The sequence below is a fragment of the Bos taurus genome, chromosome 3 (assembly GCF_002263795.3).
Source record: "Bos taurus isolate L1 Dominette 01449 registration number 42190680 breed Hereford chromosome 3, ARS-UCD2.0, whole genome shotgun sequence".
NCBI lineage: Eukaryota > Metazoa > Chordata > Mammalia > Artiodactyla > Bovidae > Bos > Bos taurus.
In genome coordinates this window covers 57,018,968-57,039,914 of record NC_037330.1, presented here as the reverse complement: position 1 = coordinate 57,039,914, position 20,947 = coordinate 57,018,968, and the positions used below count along the sequence as shown (strand labels likewise).

At 34.4% G+C, this 20,947-nt stretch overlaps 1 protein-coding gene across 7 annotated transcripts in view; it reads left to right on the top strand.

The window, feature by feature from the left end:
• The window catches only part of HS2ST1 (heparan sulfate 2-O-sulfotransferase 1), a 188,368-nt gene that overhangs the window by 105,061 nt on the left and 62,360 nt on the right, over nucleotides 1–20,947 (top strand). For 2 of the 7 annotated variants that reach the window (XM_015464937.3, XM_015464936.3), the window contains exon 2: nucleotides 14,965–15,009. The exons of the other annotated variants lie outside the window; for them this stretch is intronic. In XM_015464937.3, the coding sequence (XP_015320423.2) occupies nucleotides 14,965–15,009 (45 nt within the window). The remainder of the gene's footprint in view (nucleotides 1–14,964; nucleotides 15,010–20,947) is intronic. 7 annotated transcript variants of the gene reach the window in all.

The window sequence follows — 20,947 nt, the reverse complement described above, 5'->3', positions numbered from 1 at the left end:
TCCATGCCCTCTCCAGGTGCACCAGCCACCCAGCACCTCCATGTGTTCAGCAATCTGGCAGGTCACCAAAACCCCTTTGGTTAGGTTTTTGTGTTTGTTTTAATGTAGACCTCATTCCATGGGTATGAGTGATTAAATCATTGGCAGTTACCTCCAGCCCTCCCCAGATTCCCCTTACAACCAGGCACCCATCCTGAGGTTGCCTAGGTACTTTCCAAAAAGCACCTCATTAACGAATACTCAAATGTAGTTTTAAAGGGTTTATTATGAATGACATAAGAGACTCTTTTCACCTTTATGGCTCTGAAGCTGTTTCAGAAATAGAGGACAGAAGACCGAATGTTTTAACAAAAGATGCTCCTTTCATTCTTTTCACTTAAGGAATTATAAGGGTTCTAGGAGCTCTGGCCAGGAGCTGGGGTGAAGACCAAATATTTACAGTTAACTCTTGAATAACATAGGGCTTCCCTCGTGGCTCATATCCCTGGTCGGGAAGATCCTCTGGAGAAGGGAATGGCTACCCACTCCAGTATTCTTGTCTGGAGAAGAGCAAGTATTCTTGCCTGAACAGAGGAGCCTAGTGGGCTACAGTCTATGGGGTTGCAAAGAGTCGGACACAACTGAATGACACTTTCACTTTTCACTTGAACACATATATTTGAACTTAGCGGGTCTACTTACGTGGCAGTTTTTTTCAATAGTGAATGATACAGCACTACAGAATTAATGGTTGAACCGTGGATGCAGAACTGTGAATACAGAGGAACCACAGAAAAGAAAGGCCAACTTTGTGTTATATGTGCATTTTCAACTGCACAAGGATCAGTGCCCCTAATCTCCATGTTGTTCAAGGGTTGATTGGATTTAAATTTATCATATATTATCACAGGGAGGACACAGTTCAGCCCACAACAAGATCTTTAGACCATACAAATGAAGTGTGAGAATAAACAGTTTTGAGTATCATTCCATAAAGATACATCCAAGAGTCAGTCTTCCCCTCCCCCACAAGCCCCAGGTTTAATATTAAGTTCCACAGTTTTGAGTATCATTCTGTAAAGATACACTCAAAGAGTTTTCCCCTCCCCCACAAACCCCAGCTTTAATATCAAGGTCCTTTGTTTGCTAACTGCAGCTTGCCGCCCATTTAGGGTGGCTTTATTCCCCCCCTCCCAAATACTGGCTAGGAAGTTAATTAAGGGGTAATTTAAGGGATTTAGTGGAGAGTTTACCTGAAGGTTTCCACTGACTTGTCTTTAGTAGCCTGTTTTTTCATTACATACAAATAGATTCCTTGTAGGCCCATCCTACCAGCCTTACAGATATGTCCTTCTCCCATTCCTACCATACTTGCTTTGAGTTTGCAAGAAGCACACAATTTAGACCTTGTTTAGAGACTACATGATATTGAGTCCTCCTTTCAGCCAATAATTGCTTGCTCTACAAAAATTCCAACTTCTTTGATGAATCCGTATTTGGGATAATGAAGAATTATAGCCTCATAAGCCCGAGCACTCAGTTTGCTTGTCACATTTATAATTTTCAAACAACAACAACAAAAATCTGAGGTTGATAGTTGGCATATTATTTTTGTGTAAATGGTGGTAGAGATCCATCAGCTCCATATATTTCAACCAAAAGTTGTTTTTTCGCTTACACCAGTAAGAAAATGGTGTCCTCTTTCTTATAATATGTGGAGTGCAAGATCATAGAACTGTCCATAGATAACACAGTTTTGTGCTTTGAGATAAACAGGATTTCCAAAATTCTTTTGAAAGATTAGAAAGGAAAAATAGTAGAATGGCTAAAGTCAGTAGGTCTATTTTGACAGAGATTATTTTAATTTGATGAACTAGTTTCATTAAGTAGATAATATATATTTTCATTTGTTGAAGATAATTTTTCTTCATACTGAAAATATAATTTAAATGTAAGCTAACTCTAAGATACTTTTTGTGTGTTTTCATGCTCACTCAGTCATGTCCAACTCTGCAACCCTACAGACTGTAGCCCACCAGGCTGCTCTGTCCATAGGATTTTCCTGTCAAGAATACGGGAGTGGGTGGGTTGCCTATCATATTATTGAGTTGGCCAAAAAAGTTCCCTCTGATTTTTCCATGTTACAGAAAACCCAAACAAACTTCTTGGCCAACCCAATAAGGTTTAAAATATTTCCAGTACACCACTTTAATGGAAAAATAGACACCCTCATACATTGTTATGAGAGTGTACAGTCAGTTTTTCCATAATTTGGCATGTGTTCCTAAAAATCACTGCACTAGGCGAACAGGGCTTGCAAGAAAAATGAGGTTAGAGGCACAATGCTTAAAAACTTCATCAGTGGCACACATAAAATATATGATTCTAATAAAATTGTAGCACTTGTTATGTGTGTAAAACAGTTATGCTAAAATAAATACAGTACTTTGCCTTGAAGAGAACATGAAGTTTGCTTGTGGAAGTGGGTCCTAAAAGAGTTGTACCTTGTGAGTTACTGTGAAGTGGTGGAAGGAAGGTTACCTGTAGTGGGATGGAAACGTGTAACAGCCGGTATAGATGGGTATGGCTTATGACACAGGCAGTAAACTCAGATAGCTGGTTGATGTCTGATGTATGCGTGATCTGTATATTCTTACCTTGCAATGATGTATTTACAAGGTTATTGATTGCAGCAATTGTTTGTCATAAAAGAAATTGTAAGACACTTTAAATGTTTATTAACAGATCATTGGTTTAAATAAGTTATAGTTCATGCTTTCTGAAGAATACTGTGCTGCTGTTAAGAATAACCACTTACACAAACTGATGTGTAATGTTTTCAAGCTGTGTTTAAAAAGTGGGTGTTAGAACAGTATGTACAATATGCTATTACTTGCATAAAAAATAATGCCTATTTGTGTGCCTACATGAACAGAATGAAACTGAGACACATGCTAATACCTTGACAATGCCAGACTTTGAATTTCTTAAAGACAAGAAATGTGTCTTAGTTACGTCTCTGTAACAGCTTGCGTGATACCTAGTTCTTACTAGGTGCAAAATAAGGATATGTTGAATGGAGGAAGTGAGTGGGTCTTTAAGCATGCATGTCTATAAGAAAATTTGATATACAAAATTATAAATGTAAAACAGACTGAGGATGATTTAATCACTAAAGTATTCATGTTACTGTTTTCTTCAAGCAGTGGGCATTCTCCTATACTTAGAAAATTATTTTGTTTCCAGGATTTTGATTTAAATGTATCTTTGGGGTCATACTACAGGGAAGTATCCATCTTTGAGAAACTAAGTGGTGAAGAGCCACTGGAGAAATTAGTAACAAGTTAATTTATATCTTGAGGAAGATATTAATTCTTCAAGTGACCTAAATTTAACCATCTAATACTTATATTTTGTTATTCCTTACTTTATTAATAATAAAGCAGAAAGTTAATGTTTTTGTTCCCATAGTATCCTGAATATAAAATGGTGCTGTAATAATTGTAACTGATCTTATGTATGGGATATAGTGGAAAGTGTCTTGTACTGAATGTCGGTCCTTTGATTCTCTGTTCTTGTAAACTAAGAATAAGTTTTTTGTTTCTCTAAGCTTCTGTTTTCATCTGTCGAATGAAATGAGTCTAGATCAGCAGAAATATACCCCAGTGGGCTTGGTTATGCCCCAGCTGTAAACGAAAACCCAGTAAGTCAGTCAGAGTCTCTGAAGGTGAATCCTAGGTGTTCATGTTTTCTAAAGTTTCCCAAATAATTCTCGTGTGGAGCCTGGGTTAAGATCTACTGAACTAGATGATCTCAAAGACAGTGCTATTGAGTGTGGTTCACAGACTGTCTGCCAGCCTTTGAACTATTTATTACCAGTCCACAAGGATATGTGGAGCTTGTGCAAGAATGCAAATCAGCTAAAGCATGAGCACACTATTTAATTTGGCTGATTTTTTTTTTTTTTTTTTGTAGAAGACTTGATTAAAGAAGTAGTGAATTTAATTTACACTCATGTACAAGGTCCTTATTTGGTCTCAGGTGGGCACTTTGAGTAGCACTTCTCTAAGATCTTTCCTAGTTCTTAATTCTGTGACTGAATACTTAATATAAATTTGTTTAAAATTTACTGATTTAAACTGCGATTGAAATATTATTTCAGATGATAATGAACAGAAGACTATTGCTTAGCTAGTGGAGATGACAAAGTTTGAAAGGTTAAAAATGTGTGACCATTTTTTAAAGAACACATGAGAAAGTTTAGGTGTTGGTTGGAAATGGCAACCCACTCCAGTATTCTTACCTGGAAAATCCCATGGACAGAGGAGCCTGGTAGGCAACAGTCCATGGGGTCGCAAAGAGTCCGACACGACTGAGCAACTTCACTTTCACTTTCTTTCACTTTTCTTCTAAGATGGAAAATGTTCCACTGTACCACCATGATATTATAATTCCAATATTTTATGGCATACTTAACTGCTTCAATGCACCATTTTTCTTTCATGGTTACAAGAGATAATTGAATTACACATGGTTAATTATTAAAAATTATTGCAAAGCAGTTTTAAAATGTAAAAAGTCCTATTTAAATAAGACTTCAGTAATGATAGCTGGAGAAAATTAAGAAAATAATTGCTCTTAAATGTATTAGTTAATCAGTAAACATTGTTCTGCAAATAGCTCATACCAAAAGATTTGTTCATGAGTGAACTGAGAGTATCAGGCTTAGGAGAAATTTTTCAGTATCATAAACATTTAAATTGATTATATGATATAGAAGCTTATAAATTTATAAACTTTGTTTTTGAAGATAGCATTATAAACAGTATTGGATGAAAATTAATCTTTTTTGAAATAACAGTGCTATATAAGTTCTCTTTCCCAGCCCTGCATAATTTTATATGTTAAAAGTCAAAAATGGGCTTGAATATTAAAATGCTAATTTAATTGAAGGTCTAATTTTAACTGCTAACTTTTAAGACAGTGTTAAGACATCTTTATGTTATTGATAAATTTGAGGCTTTTTTGTTATTTTGATCCTTTTATAGATTATTATAACAAAGTATTTTATCTTGGAGCAGATAGTCATAGATTATTCTATATTGGCAGTGACAGCTTTTTAGTGGCAGAGGTTAATTTCCAAAGTAATCAGTATTCTCTTTATTCATGGTCCTGCTTACTATTTATCTAGTCCGAGTTCTTATTTTTAATAAAAAATGCATTTGGCTTTTCTTTTCCTTTTATTGCCTTTTTTTTTTTCAATTATTTTGACAGTGAAAGTAGTCCCAATAACAGATATTCTTGGCCTAAAAAGCTATGAAATGTATATATGAAAGACCAGTATAATTAAGCTTTGAATAGGCTCCAGATTAACTCCCACAGATTTTCTGGATGAACAGCTGGTTCAATTTGACCATCTGTGATTACTGCCCTTTATAAAAATAATTTCCTTCCTTTCATCTGACTCATTCTCAATCTTTGCTTTTTTTCTAATTCATTTAATGTGTTGTAAACCCAGTCTTCTAATCATGATGAGCCTCTGGGTTGAAAAATAATGATAAATGCCATTATTTAAATGTTTTAATAAATTGTGGAAGCTGAGATTATATATATTTTTGAATTATTATGGACATGTACAAGATATACATAATAGTAAGATGAATCCCTATACCACTAAGCTATCGCAACTAATCAGCTCACACAGAATCTTGCTTCATCTGTACTTCCCCCACTGTAGCATATCTCAGACGTCATATCATTTTATCCATAAATATTCCTCTGATGACTGATACATAATTGGTGAACTAGAATGGATGAAGTCCAAAAACCCTGTTGGGTACTCAGAAGTAATAGGTAATAAAGAATCTTTGCTAGAAGGGAATATGAGTTTTCTGCTGGAGTTCCAAGACTGTCACACAGTTACTACTCAGACTCTTCAGTATGAGAATGAAATGCCCTCCCAGTAGCTCCATAGTAGAACTCTGAACTTATCTTCTTTCTCTGACTCTTCAATGCTAATTTTAATTTAAAATGGTTAATTTTTTAGTTTGTATAATGCCATTATTGTACTCTGTTGAGTGGACTTACAATTCCTTATAATGAATAGCAATATTCAGTGCCACAGTGAGCAATTACGAGCTTAAGTATAACAAAGAAGTGGAAAAGTGGTTTATCAGTTGAGACACAGTAGCTGAACAGATTGTTTTACCTGTCTAGTGAGTGAAGTGAATTCACTCAGTCGTGTCCAACTCTTTGCAACCCCGTGGACTGTAGCCTACCAGGCTCCTCTGTCCGTGGGATTTTCCAGGCATGAATACTGAGTCTAGTGAGTAGTATTTGGCAAATATAAAAGGATTAGCTTTCAAAGATAAAGAGGTAGTTCTTAATCTTGATCAAAGTAAAAATTGAGTAGACCACCTGTCCTTTAATTTGTTTGAAAGTGTTGAAACAAAAATTGAATTTATGGTAATAACAGCTTAATGCAATACCAGTGAAGGTCATAGTAAGTTATGCCATGATAAATGAAAATGTAGATTCTTTATATTGCAAATGTTAGTATTACAGGAAAATAGCCAATATACTTAATATACTGAGAGATGAATTATTCAGGAGCAGTTATGCATTTTTTTATACATCTACTGTGTATCCATCATTGCTTATAGACACCTTATAAGCTGTACATTTCATAATAACCTTGCAAGTTTGCTGCTGCTTGTATTTTACAGGTGAGGAGTATGAGTATGACCCTGTTACTCAATTAATACTTTTTGTGTAAATCTTCATCTTCCCACAGGATGTAAAATTCAACTTCCAGTACTGTTGTAAAACAGATTGTTCAGGAAAGTGAATATCTTACATTTTTAGCACAGTTGGTTTAATTGGGAAGATAAGAAATACCATTCACAATATAGTTGAGATTTGAGATGGGCTTTGAAGGATCAGTAGGTTTCTAATACCTGTCAGAGGGAGGATATTCCAAGTGGAGTGAATACTGAGCAAAGGCCCAAAGATGTGAAAACATAGACTAGGTGATGGAGACTGAATAGTTTGGCTGGAAGATTTATTTAGGGAAGAAGTGGGAGATAATACAGGGATGAAGTACTTAGATATTTAATTTTTGGGGGGGAATTTTATTTTTAATTCAGTTGATGAACTGACTGTAAAATTATCTTAGATTGTTTAATCTTGAATATTTGTATTGCAAACTCCTTGAAAACAAATCTTATTTGCAGAATGAGTGAGTGAATGAATGAATGCTGACCTATAGTTTTTAAGGAAAACCTTGGATATATTTAATATGTGTTTTAAACCACAGTGAAGTATGTGATTTTTGAGAGATTTTTATCTGAATGGTTAAATTGAAAGGTTTTGATTTTAAACAGATAAGCTCCAGTTATCTAGAAAATTCACTTATATATGTCACTTCATTTCCCAACAATATTTGTTAAATGAAGTGTTACTCATTTTGGTAATTGAAATGTTTTTCCTGTTCCAGTGAAATGAATAATATAAATGTATTTGTTTCCCTTATTGTCTAATTTAATCGCATTCATGGATACACTGACATTTTCTTTATGAGCTCCAAACTTTTGCTTTTTTGTCATTTGAATGTGCTCATTTTCTAGTTGTAAAAGAGGTACCTGAATGTTTGCTAATTATATTATATTGTGATTTGTAAATGTCTTGGAGATAGTTCTCCTTTGCTTCAAAATGAAAAATATCTCCCTGTGGTGTGCAGTAACCATTGAAGATTGCTAAGTTGGTTTGAGTTGGGTAACTGTTATAGTTACTCACTGTATCTTGCTTTTGAAAAATGCAAGTTAAAATGTAATCTATTCTTTCCATTTATTCTGCATGTTTGTATGAATAAATGTGGTCCAATAAATAAGTTGTCTTCAGTATTTTTCTCTTAACATTTTAGAAATTAAAAGAATATAGAAAAGTACAAAGAAGGAGATAAATCACTGCTGTGAGAATTATCAAATATTAACAGGCATATTTACTTCCAGACTTTTAGATATAGCTACATTTTAAAAAATATTTATTAAAATATAGGTAATTTCAAATAAAGCTAAAGTTTATTTTGACACCATTCCAATTCTCATCTATTTCTCTTTTGTGTGCGTGCTAAGTCGCTTCAGTCATATCTGACTCTTTGCAACCCAATGGACTGTAGCCGCCAGGCTCCTCTGTCCATGGCATTCTCCAGGCAAGAATTCTGAATTGGGTTGCCATGCCCTCCTCCAGGGAATTTTCCCAACCCAGGAGTTGAACTTGCATCTCTTACATCTCCTGCATTGGCAGGCGGGTTCTTTACCGCTAGTGCCTCCTGGGAAGCATTTCTCTTACAGAACTAACATAACTATTATATATGGGATGTATATTCATCTAGTATATTTTGGTAAATATTTTTATTCATACGTATGTAACCATAGAAAAAATAGTTTTATTTATTTATTTGCAGAGATGTTTATCATAGTGTATTGTGATTCTATAGTTTGTATTTTTCACTCAATAGTTTTAACATCTAGCCACGTTCATATTTCTAAATCTAGTTTTTTTAACTGCTGCTACTGCTGCTGCTAAGTCGCTTCAGTCGTGTCCAACTCTGTGCGACCCCATAGACCTCAGCCCACAAGGCCCCGCTGTCCCTGGGATTCTCCAGGCAAGAACACTGGAGTGGGTTGCCATTTCCTCCTCCAATGCATGAAAGTGAAAAGTGAAAGTGAAGTCGCTCAGTCGTGTCCAACTCTTAGCGACCCCATGGACAGCAGCCTACCAGGCTCCTCCGTCCATGGGATTTTCCAGGCAAGAGTACTGGAGTGAGGAGCCATACTGTGTAGCATATATGCACTTATTTATTCTGCTAATGGACTTTTAGCTTCTATCCAATTTTTTTAAACAAATTATAAGCAGTTGTCAACATTATGATTCATGTTTCTTTGTACACACAAGCAAATGCTTTTCTAGTAGGTACCTAGAAATAAAATTGCTTGGCATAGGGCTTACATTGTTATTTTGCCAAATTGCCCTCAGAGAGATACTACCAGTTTTTACTCACAACATATTATGTGTCTTTGTGTGTATGTGTGTAATTTTTATTTTTAGTAAAATAGAGATGCTACCGTCTGTATTCTTTTTGTGGGTTCTTTTCTCATTTAACATTTTATTGGGAGCTTCTTTCTTGGTCAGTGTTCTATTCATTCATCTATTAGAATTTGATTTTGGACATTTTTATGGGAGAAGAGTGCAATGAAAAACTTTATAGAATTAGTGATCAATGTATTTTAACCAATGGAATTTTACCTATTAATAGCCATAGACTTAACTATACTCCCTCATAATACTGCAGTTTAAAAACTGTGAAATTATGTTTGCTTAGGTCATGATCATCCATTTGATCAAGATGGCTTTGGTCTCTTCTTTGAAAATATGCTGTGTCCTTAACACTCAGCGGTTATCTCATAATGAGTCTTTTACTACTAAGAAAAATAGTGAAATGTATCAATGAATGTACAGATGAGCAAAGTCCATCACTATCAATGAAATAATTATTTTCAGTGTAATGAAATATTTGACAGTTCATGTGTTTTATTTTGAGTTTGGGGTCCCATCCTGGAAACTCAACATAAATGTATGTAATTTATTTACTCTTATATATTATTCTAACATCTACCATTAGGGTTACTGTCATGACAATATTTTGAAATTAAATGTCAAGTGAAAACAAGTTCGATAAAAGTAATGGAAAGTTAGAAGGTGGCAGCTAAGAGTATTGTACTGACATATTCTGAAAGTTCAGTTCAGCCTTTCAGTCTTGTCTGACTCTTTGCAACCACATGGACTACAGCTCACCAGACTTCCCTGTCCATCACCAACTCCCGGGGCTTGCTCAGACTCATATCCATTGAATCGGTGATGCCATCCAACCATCTCATCCTCTGTCGTCCCTTTCTTCTCCTACCTTCAATCTTTCCCGGCATCAGGGTCTTTTCTAATGAGTCAGTTCTTCGCTTCAGGTAGCCAAAGTGTTGAAGCTTCAGCTTCAACATCAGAATATTCCAATGAATATTCAGGACTGATTTCCTTTAGGATGGATTGGTTTGATCTCCTTGCAGTCCAAGGGACTCTCAAGAGTCTTCCTAACACCACAGTTCAAAAGCATCAATTCTTCGGTGCTCAGCTTTCTTTATGGTCCAACTCTCACATTCATACATGACTACTGGAAAAACCATACCTTTGACTCGACGGACCTTTGTTGGCAAAGTAATGTCTCTGCTTTTTAATATGCTGTCTAGGTTGGTCGTAACTTTCCTTCCAAGGAGTAAGCGTCTTTTAATTTCATGGCTGTAGTCACCATCTGCAGTGATTTTGGATCCCAAGAAAATAAAATTTGTCACTGTTTCCATTGTTTCCACCTCTATTTGCACGAAGTGATGGGACTGGATGCCATGATCTTAGTTTTCTGAATGTTGAGTTTTAAGCCAACTTTTTCACTCTCCTCTTTCACTTTGATCAAGAGGCTCTTTAGTTCCTCTTTGCTTTCTGCCGTAGGGTGGTGTCATCTGCATATCTGAGGTTATTGATATTTCTCCCAGCAATCTTGATTCCAGTTTGTGCTTCATCCAGCCTGGCATTTTGCATGATGTACTCTGCATATAAGTTAAATAAGCAGGATGACAATATACAGCTTTGACATACTCCTTTCCCAAATTTGAACCAGTCCATTGTTCCATGTCCAGTTTTAACTATTGCTTCTTGACCTACATATGAATTTCTCAGGAGGCAGGACAGGTGGTCTGGTATTCCCATCTCTTGAAGAATTTTCCACAGTTTGTTGTGATCCACACAGTCAAAGGCTTTGGCATAGGCAATAAAGCAGAACTAGATTTTTTTCTGGAACTTTCTTGCTTTTTCAGTGATCTAACGGATGGTGACAATTTGACCTCTGGTTCCTCTGCCTTTTCTAAATCCAGCTTGAACATCTGGAAGTTCTCAGTTCATGTACTGTTGAAGCCTGCTTGGAGAATTATGACCATTACTTTGCTAGCATGTGAGATGAATGCAATTGTGTGGTAGTTTGAACATTCTTTGGCATTGCCTTTCTTTGGGATTGGAATGAAAACTGACCTTTTCCAGTCCTGTGGCCACTGCTGAGTTTTCCAAATTTGCTGACATATTGAGTGCAGCACTTTAACAGCATTATCTTTTAGGATTGCAACTCAGCAGTGAGTTGCAATTTTGGAGTTCTCGCAGGAGAACATAAGCACACATCCTTCCACTCTGCCATCTTCTGCTCACTTCATGTTCTGGAACATCTGGTAAAAATTAGGGCTAGAAAAGGTCATAGAGATTATCTAACCCTAACCCTCCATTTTATAGATAAGGAAAAATTCTGTTGAAAGGTGTCAGCGAAACATGTTGGGAAAAAAAGTCTCAATAAAGACTTTAGTGTTCATTATTGTTCTTAAGCATCTGAAAAATTCCATAACTTAATGTACCAGTTGTTATTAGAATATTTTTTATGGCCAAAGAAAAGAGACCAGCTAAATGTTCATCATTAAGATTGATTGAATAAATTATGATATGTCTACACTGAAATGCCTTGCTGCTTAAAATAAAAAAGAGGAACAAGGAAGATCTCTATGTGGAAAAATCTTTAAGATATATTTACATTTAAAAGAAACAGAGACAAGGTATATATTCTAATATTGGTGTCAAAGAGAGGTATTTAGTTGTTTTAGCTTGTATATGCATAAAATGATCTCTGAAAGGGTAACAAATAATAGTGGTTACATATTGTGAAGGGTGGAAATTGGGTGGATGGATACAGGACCTCTTGAGACTTTTTGTTGCACAGTCTTTTGAAAAATACTTATTTATGTTTGAATCACTTGAATATATTGCTTTTTTCCTTTCCTAGTAGTGTATAAATTTAACATAATTCCAGTTACATACAGTTGTAAATTGTTTTTAATTTTCTGATGGAAAGAATATTTGGTAAAAATAACCATGAACCTTTTTTTAACCCTCATGGCAAAAAAGTGTACAGTATATTATTGTTAATTATAATTGTTAACTATAAGCATAATTTTACACCTGATCTCTCCTAGGACTTTTTTTTCAATCTTGTATAAGTGAAATAAGACTTACTGAACAGCGGCTCCCCATTTCCTCTTCCTCGAATTCCCTGGCAACCACCATTCTCTTTTCCTTTCCACCAGTTTGACTACTTTAGATACCTCATGTGAGTGGAATCATGTAGTGTTTGTCCTTTTGTGACTGTTTGTCCTTTATTTTATTTAGTGTAAATCCTCCAGGTTCATCCATGTTGTCACACATGACAGGATTTCCTTTTTTCATGGCTAAATAGTCTTCCTGTGTGGGTGGGTTTTGGTTCGTGCTTATCACACAAAATCTGTTTTTCTGTCTTTGGACATTCAGGTTGTTTCTGCCTCTTGGGCATTGTGAATCATGTTGCAATGATCATGGGAGTACAGATGTCTTTTTTTCCATCCTGATTTCAATTCCTTTGGATAAATACCCAGAAATGGGGTTGGTGGAACATACACTGTTTGCGTATTTCTCGAGCAACCTCAATACTGTTTTCCATAAATGGCTACATCACCAATAGAGCACAAGAGTTCCATTTTCTCCACATCTTCATCAACACTTATTATTTTCTAGATTTTTTTTTCTTCATAATGTTTGTTCTGTCAGGTGTGGATACCTCATTGTGGCTTTGACTTCCTTTTCCCTCATGAATAATGTTGAATGTCTTTTCCTATACCTGTTGGTAATTTGTATGTCTTTTTTGGAAAAATGTGTACTCAAGTCCTTTGCCCATTTTGTATTTTTGGTGTTGAGTTATAGGAGTTCCTTATAAATTATGGGTAATAACTCCTTATCAGATATATGGTTTGCATATACTTCCCCCTATTCTATGTCATTTTCCTTTGCTGTGTGGAAGCTTTTTAGTTTGATGTCGTCCTGCTTGTCTCTTTCTGTTTTTGGTGCCTGTGCTTTTGCTGTTATATACAAGAAGTCATTGCCAAGACCTATGTTTTTTTCCTAGGAGTTTTATGCTTTTAATTCTTATGTTGAAGTCTCTAATCCATTTTGAGTTGCTATTTCCTTTTATAGCACTTATTTTAAAAATAGGCATGGAAAGTCCATTTTCTTTTTATGCTTTTAATATTTTGGGGTAGTTAGATTTTTAGCTGTGCTAAATAGAGAGGAAGTGCTCTCTTGCATTGCCCACTAAACACATAAGACTTTTTCTTTCAAAACAAATTAACTTCCTGATAAAGAGAGTTTGTATACTATTTAGTTTTGCTGGAGTATCAAGATGGTAAATATATTGAAATTATGTATTTATGTAGTCATCACTGCATAGATTCAAATGGGCTATATTTTATAATACCATATGTTTGGTAATATGTTAAATAAAATACTGTGTAAAAAGTATATGATTAATAGGAATTTCCTTCCCAGATTTTTTTTTTTTTTAAACTTAATGCCACATGAAAAATTAAATGACTACATGTTTGCTAAAAGCAAGTCCAAAATGTGCTGTCTTCATGGTGGCCATTTAAACTGAAGGTGAAGGAATTCCTTGGTGGCCAAAAAAAAAAAAAATTGAAGGTTAAGAGGAATTATGTTATTATTTTATTCTCCTCCTCCCTGCCCCCCTTCAAGATTAAATTTTGTCCATGGAATAGCAGACCTGTTTTGTATAAGGGTATGCATGTAACAAATTTTTCCATATAGAAAACAGTTCCATTAATTATGTCATCAACTCAAAATATGCTAAAAGAGAAAGAAGTGATATGAGAAAGGCAGTATCTTCGTGATAATTTAAGTACCATTTTGTGGAGAAACAGGCTGATGGTAAGGGATAATAACCTAGATCTGTATCCTTAGAATTAATTCTATTTCCCATTGATGATTCTGCATAGAAAGCAAGAAATTCTGAAAATCTGAGAACTCTTATTGAACTGTTAAGGTTAGCCTTGTATATAGTCTATGTGGTTAATTTATAGGTGACTCTAAGTTAAACCATTAATTTGAACCATTTTATGAGATCAAATAAAAGTGCTTAAATGACTGATTTAATCAACAAAATTTTCATTCTAAATTTATTATATTGAGATTCATTTTTTTTCTCCTATTTGAAGAACCAACTAACAGCAATTTGGTGTTTACTATATCCTAAAGTAGTCAGATGTATAAGTAAATAAATACATCTTCTGTGTTGGTAGTCTGTATCCTGCTTTGTGCGTGATCACTTGGAACCAAAATGATATCCTTCTCATTGAAAAAAGTGGATGTGTATGTTTATATGCATAAAAACCGCTTTTAAAATAGGGTGTTACGAAATGTATCAGGTCTTTGTTTCTATATATCAGCTTTAATATCTATCAACAAATGTGTATATATAGCCACAAAATGCATGAATGGAAATATATTTCTTTAAATTTTAGCTGGTGACTATATTTGTACTATGATACATTCTGTGAGAATAAAGTTCTTTGGATTCCAAAAGTAATATTTATTTTAGAAAACTTGGAAATAGCTGAAAAGCACCCTTGTATTTTTAAATCTTACAGCAACTTAGGTAAAATGCTTTAAAATTTTTGTAGCACCTTTGAAAATTGGGCTTAGAAGAGATCTTTGGTAAACAATCAATAGGCAAAAATACTCAGCAGGAGAAGTGGTATTAATAGCACTATTCAGTCATATAATTTTGAAATGTGGCATACTTTTGTTATATGCAACTAGAACTAAGAAAATAAAGAGCAGTTAAAGTCATTGCCCACGTTTTTGGACATTACAGCTCTACTTGTTCTTAGCTTTCTAGTTGACAACATTATCATTGCTGTCATCTTTATTGTATTTATTTTATTGATTCCCTAGAATGCAAACTTAGAAAAGCAGGAGCTAGATACCAGGCATGAAATTTCAGAATATACTTCTGTCTTACAGAAGCAAGAAATGTTTTTGAAGCTGCATCTAAAAATCTCCACATAGGTAATTATTTTTACTGTTCTCCTTTGAAATGGGAAATACTTTGATAATTGCCAAAGGTTGTTATTTGTTTTTTTTGTTGTTTTTTGTTTTTAATTTACAAATATATTATTTAACATGGATAGTTATTTAACACAAAGAAGACATAGCTCTGTTTCTTAAACCAAATATTAAGCTAGTCTTTTTTTTTTTTTTTTACTTTTTAATTTTATTTTATTTTGAAACTTTACAATATTGTATTAGTTTTGCCAAATATCGAAATGAATCCGCCACAGGTATACCTGTGTTCCCCATCCTGAACCCTCCTCCCTCCTCCCTCCCCATTCCCTCCCTCTGGGTCGTCCCAGTGCACCAGCCCCAAGCATCCAGTATCATGCATCGAACCTGGACTGGCGACTCGTTTCATACATGATATTATACATGTTTCAATGCCATTCTCCCAAATCTCCCTGCCCTCTCCCTCTCCCACAGAGTCCATAAGACTGAGTAGCAGCAATCTTTTGGTTGTCTTAGTCTCTCTGAGAAGCTATTTGTATAGATTTGAATAAGCTGAGGTAATAAATCAGAATAAAGAGAAATAATAGGTCAGGTCAGGCCTTTTCTTTAAGGGAACAATTATTTATTGCCTATGGCATCTTCATCAGGAATCCAATTTGTAGCTCTCCTTAATCCATATTGTCTTTGATTCCTGTTGTTCAACTCAGGAAGGGAAATGAGTGACTTTCTTTGTCCCTCAGTACAGATAGACATCAATATGTATATCCTTGGTGTGTTTACTTTTCAAAGGCTGTACCAGCTGCAACTGTTCCAAATAAAAGTTTTCAATAATAGGGGAAAATGATCATGTTTGTAAAGTTAAGGAAAAAAAGGCAATATATGAAAGTGTTCATGTTATGGTCACTGTTTAAAAAGTATGGAAAAAAGACAGTAAAGAAATGTTTGCAGATATTCATAGGGTTACATTTGGATGGTGAGATTATATATTATTTTTCCTCTTCTTTCTGATGCTGTAAATCTGTCTTTTCCAGGAGTTTGTTAGCTTTTCCATTAAATAAAAGTGAATTCAAAAGGCCCTAGGGGAACCCTTCTTATTCAATAAGATTAAGCCCTTATTTTCTATTTGATGCATGTGAGAATTGTACCTTAATTATTTTAAGTCAAAATATATGTGTGCATTTGTTTAAATATGGTCTACTTATAAGAGTTTTAGAAAGCACATCTGTAATACTTTATATCCACTTTGGGCTTCTATAAAATGTAGTAAAGAAAATTAAGATGTTTGCAATCTAGATCTCTAGATTTTTTTCTTCAAGTCTTTTGTGTTGTCTTATAAATATCTGATCTAAGAGCAATTTCTGCTGGGTCTTCCCAGTCTTCCAGCTTGATTTTTACAAAAGCAGCAACTCACTCGTTTTTTGCATGCATGTATCATTGATTTATGCAATTACACTATTAAATATAACTGGTGTAAAATAATTTGGGAACAAACAGTTGACTGAAAGGTGAACTTTATGAAACTAACACCTTTGTTGTTCATTACTCTCTATATTATATTTATGTTATACAGTATATATTCATTGTGGGGGAGGTAGACAAGGTCTGGCTTTTTTAACTTAGTGTGATGATACTGAGATTTATACATGATGTATATATATGAATAAGTCTTTCCTTTTTATTGAGTAGCAAACCATTGTATGAATACACCTCCATTTGTTTAGTCATTTACTTCCTGATGGACATATTGGTGTTTCCCATAAAGGTGAATGTTTGGACATGACTTAAATGAATATATATGTTGTTATTTATTTTCCTTGGGTAAATACCTAGGCGTGGAATGACTAGGTTTTATTGTTAGATGTATGTTTAGCTTTTTAAAAAACTGTCAAACTTTTCTAGAGTGGTGGTCCTCTTTTGTATTCCCAACAGCAGTTCATAAGCATTCCAGTTTCTACACGTTCTTGTGAAGATGTGGTATCATCAGTTTCTAATTTTTGCCGTTCTATATGTGTGGTATGTCATTGTGCTTTTAATAATTTTCCATAATGACGAGGAATTTCGAACATCTTTTTGCATTGTTATCTGCATTCTGCAGTTCTTCTTTGAGGAAGTGTACAAGTCTTTTATCCATTAAAAAATTACATTGGTTGTTTTCTATATATACTAGATGCAAGGCTTTTCTTTGCTATATGTTTTGTAAACACGATCTCCCATTCTGTGGCTTTCCTTCTGATTTTTGTGCCTTTTAATTTCAGTGAAGTTGAGTATATTGATTTTTGCTTTTATAGTTCTTGTGTGTTTTTTTGGTCAAACCCAAGATTGCTAGGATTATGTTTCCCTTAGAAGTTTTATTATTTTAGTTCCTACATTTAGGTATGATCCATTTTGAATTCCTTCTTGAGTATGATATAAGGTAAGATGGAAGGTTCCTTTTAATTTTTTTAAATATATGGCTATCAAGCTATTCTGATACCTTTTTTGAAAAAAATTATAAGCTCTATTAAATTGTCATACTAAATAACTTTGTCAAAAATCAATTGAGCATATATGTGTGGTTATATTTCTGGATTTACTATTCTGTTTTGATTTCAGTGTTTTGTCTTTACACCAGCATCATACCATTTTGATTACTGTAACTTGATAATAAGTCTTGAGATAAAATAGTAGAAATCCTCCAGTTCTGTTCTTTAGTAAAATTGTTTTGGCTATTTTAGATCCTTTGCATTTGTATAAAGATTATAGAATTATACCAGATATATATACCAAAAAAGCCTGCTAGGTTTTGATTGGAATTTTATGACGTCTATATGTACATTTGGGGAGAATTGCCTCTTAACAGTCTTTCACCTGTGAACATGATATACTTTTCTATTTAGGTCTTATTTACTTTTTTTTCTCAGCACTGTTGTATAATTTTTACTGTAGAGGTCTTGCATATCTTTTTGAGAATTTGTCCTTGTTAAAATACTGTTTCAAGTGGTCTTTAAATTTTCTAAAATTTCTGATTAGTATATAGAAATAAGTTAATTTGTGTATACTGATTTTTTTATTCTGCAGTCTTGCTAAACTCAAATAACTCTAGTAGGTTTTCTGTACACTTTGTAGGGGTTTCTACACAGACAAGCATGCTGTGATAAAAGATAGCTTTACTTCTTGCTCCCTAATCTGTGTGCCTTATTAATTACTTTTTCTTTCCTTACTGAATTGGCTAAAGCTTGTAGGCCAGTGTTGCACAAAAGAGGTGAGAGGAGACGTTTTTGCCTTATTTCCATTCTTAGGGGAAAACATATAGATAGTCTTTCCATAAAGAATGATGTTGGCTGTGGATTTTTTAAAGATACTGTATTATCATTTTGAGGAAGTTTTCTCCTATTCCTAGTTTGCTGAGATTTTTATCATGAATGGGTATTGGATTTTGTTGAACATTTTCTTTGTATATATTAAGGTGGTTTTTCTTTTTTTAGCTTGTTAATATGGTGAATTTCATTGACTTTTGAATGTTAAACGAACCATATGTTTCTGAGATAAACTATATGGATGATAATTACCTTTCTATATATTGTATTCACCTCTCTAAATTTTGTTAACTTTTGCCTCTGTGTTCATAAGGGATTTGATCCCTGCTGTTGTAATATCTGTCTCATTTCCTATCAGAGTAAGGCTGGCTGCATAGAATGGGTTCGGAAGTGTTCTCTTCAGTGTTCTTTGAGTGTGTGTGGACTGGTATTTTTCTTTAATGTATGATAAAATTTTCCAGTGAAGCCACCTGGGCCTATTGTTTTTTCTGTGGAAAGCCTTTTTTACTTTGTTTTGTGGGAGGGTTTTTTTTTTCAAATTTAATTTCTTTAGTATATAAAAGGTTATTCAGTTTAGTTATCTATTCTTGAGTGAGCTTTGTTAGTTTTTGATTTTCAAGGGATTTGGCCATTTCTTCTAAGTTGTCGAGTATATTGGCATAGAATTGTTATATAATATACCCCCATTTTCTGTAGCGCCTTCCCCTTTTTCCTGATATTCATAATTGGGTCTTTTCTCTTTTTTTTTTGTATTTAGCTATCAGATCAGATCAGTCGCTCAGTCGTGTCTGACTCTTTGCGACCCCATGAATCACAGCACGCCAGGCCTCCCTGTCCTGTATTTAGCTGTAGGTTTATCAATTTTTACTGTATTTGCTCAAACAACCAGCTTTGGTTTTATTGATTTTTCTCTGTGTTGTTTTTATGTTTTCTATTTCAGGGATTTCTGCTTTTGTTTACTCTTCTATTTTCTTAGGGTGAGGCCTAATCCATTGATACTGACCTTCTATTCTAATATAATCATATCATAGTATTAGTTTTTCTCTAAGTACTGCTTTAGTTATGTCTTACAAATTTTGGTATATTTCATGTTTATTAGGTTCAGAATGCTTTTCTAATTTCCTTTTAGATTTTTCCTTTGTCCTGTAGGTGGTTGTTGTTTAGTCGCCCAGTCGTGTCTGGCTCTGCATCCCATGGACTGCAGCATGCCAGGACTCCCTGTCCCTAACTGTCTCCTGGAGTTTGCCCAAGTTCATGTTCATTGCATCGGTAATGCTGTCCAGCAATCTTATCCTCTGACACCCATCCTCTGACACCCTCTTCTCCTCCTGCCCTCAGTCTTTCCCAGCATCAGGGTCTTTTCCAATGAGTCAGTCATCTGTTCCCATCAGGTGACCAAAATGCTGGAGTTTCAGCTTTGGCATCAGTCCTTCCAGTGAATATTCAGGGTTGATCTACCTTAAGATTGACTAATTTGATCTCCTTGCTGTCCAAGGAACTTTCAGGAGTCTTTATGGATCACTGCCTTGTGGCAAAGAGGCTTGCATAACTCAGTGAAGCTCTGAACTATGCTGTGCAGGGCCACCCAAGATGGATGGGTCATAGCAGAGAGTTCTGACAAATGTGAAGGCAAACTACCCCAATATACTTGCCCAAACCTCATGAACTGTGTAAAAGGTCCTGAGGATTACTTGAAGCGTATTATTTAGTCCAGATGTTTGTGGGCTTTTAAAATGTCTTTTCTGTTATTGATCGTTTAATTCTGGAGTAATCAGGGAGGATACTTTGTATGATTTGAATCTTTCACATATATTAAGTATTGTTTTATGACTCATCAACTTGCACTTGAAAAGAATGTACATCAGTCTTCTCTATTGTTCTATAAAGGCCAGTTGACCCAAATTAATTGATAGTATTGTTCAAGTTTTCTGTATCTTTACTGATTTTTGACTATGTATTCAATTAGTTATTGAGAGAATAATGGTGATATCACTGATTGTACCTGTGGATTTGTCTGTTTTGAGTTTTTTGTGTGGTTTGAAATTCTCTTATAGATGCACAAATATTTAAGATTGTTATTCTGTTGACCTCTTTATTATTATGAAATAATCTTTTTTTATTCCTAGAAATATTTTTTTCTCTGAAATCCATTTAGTGTTTAATATGGTCAGTCCAGTTTTCTTTTGAATATTGTTAACATGATATATTTTCCCCCATTTTTTAAGTTCATTTATTTCTTTCATCTTAAAATGAATTTTTTGTAGGCAGGATATAGTTGAATCATACTTTTTCTATCCAGTCTGAAAATCTCTGTCTTTTCATTGGGGTGTATAGGTCATTTACTCTTAATGTGCAAATATTAATTTTTGTAGTTATAAATAAGGATTTGAGAACTATAATTATCACATCTTATAATGTAGCATTGTTCCTAAATTTTAATTTTCCTTAAACTACCTTGTTTTTAGACTCATTATTTCCAGTTTATGTTAGGCCACCCCCGCCCCTCTGCCAAAAAAAGAAGCCAAAATGGAGAAACTAACTGGAACTCAGTAAGAAATACAGTGGCCTCCAAAAATGAGAAATGATGCTATGGGGAATTCGTCCATAATATCTTAGTTATGTATGAAATGGAGAATGATACCTATAGA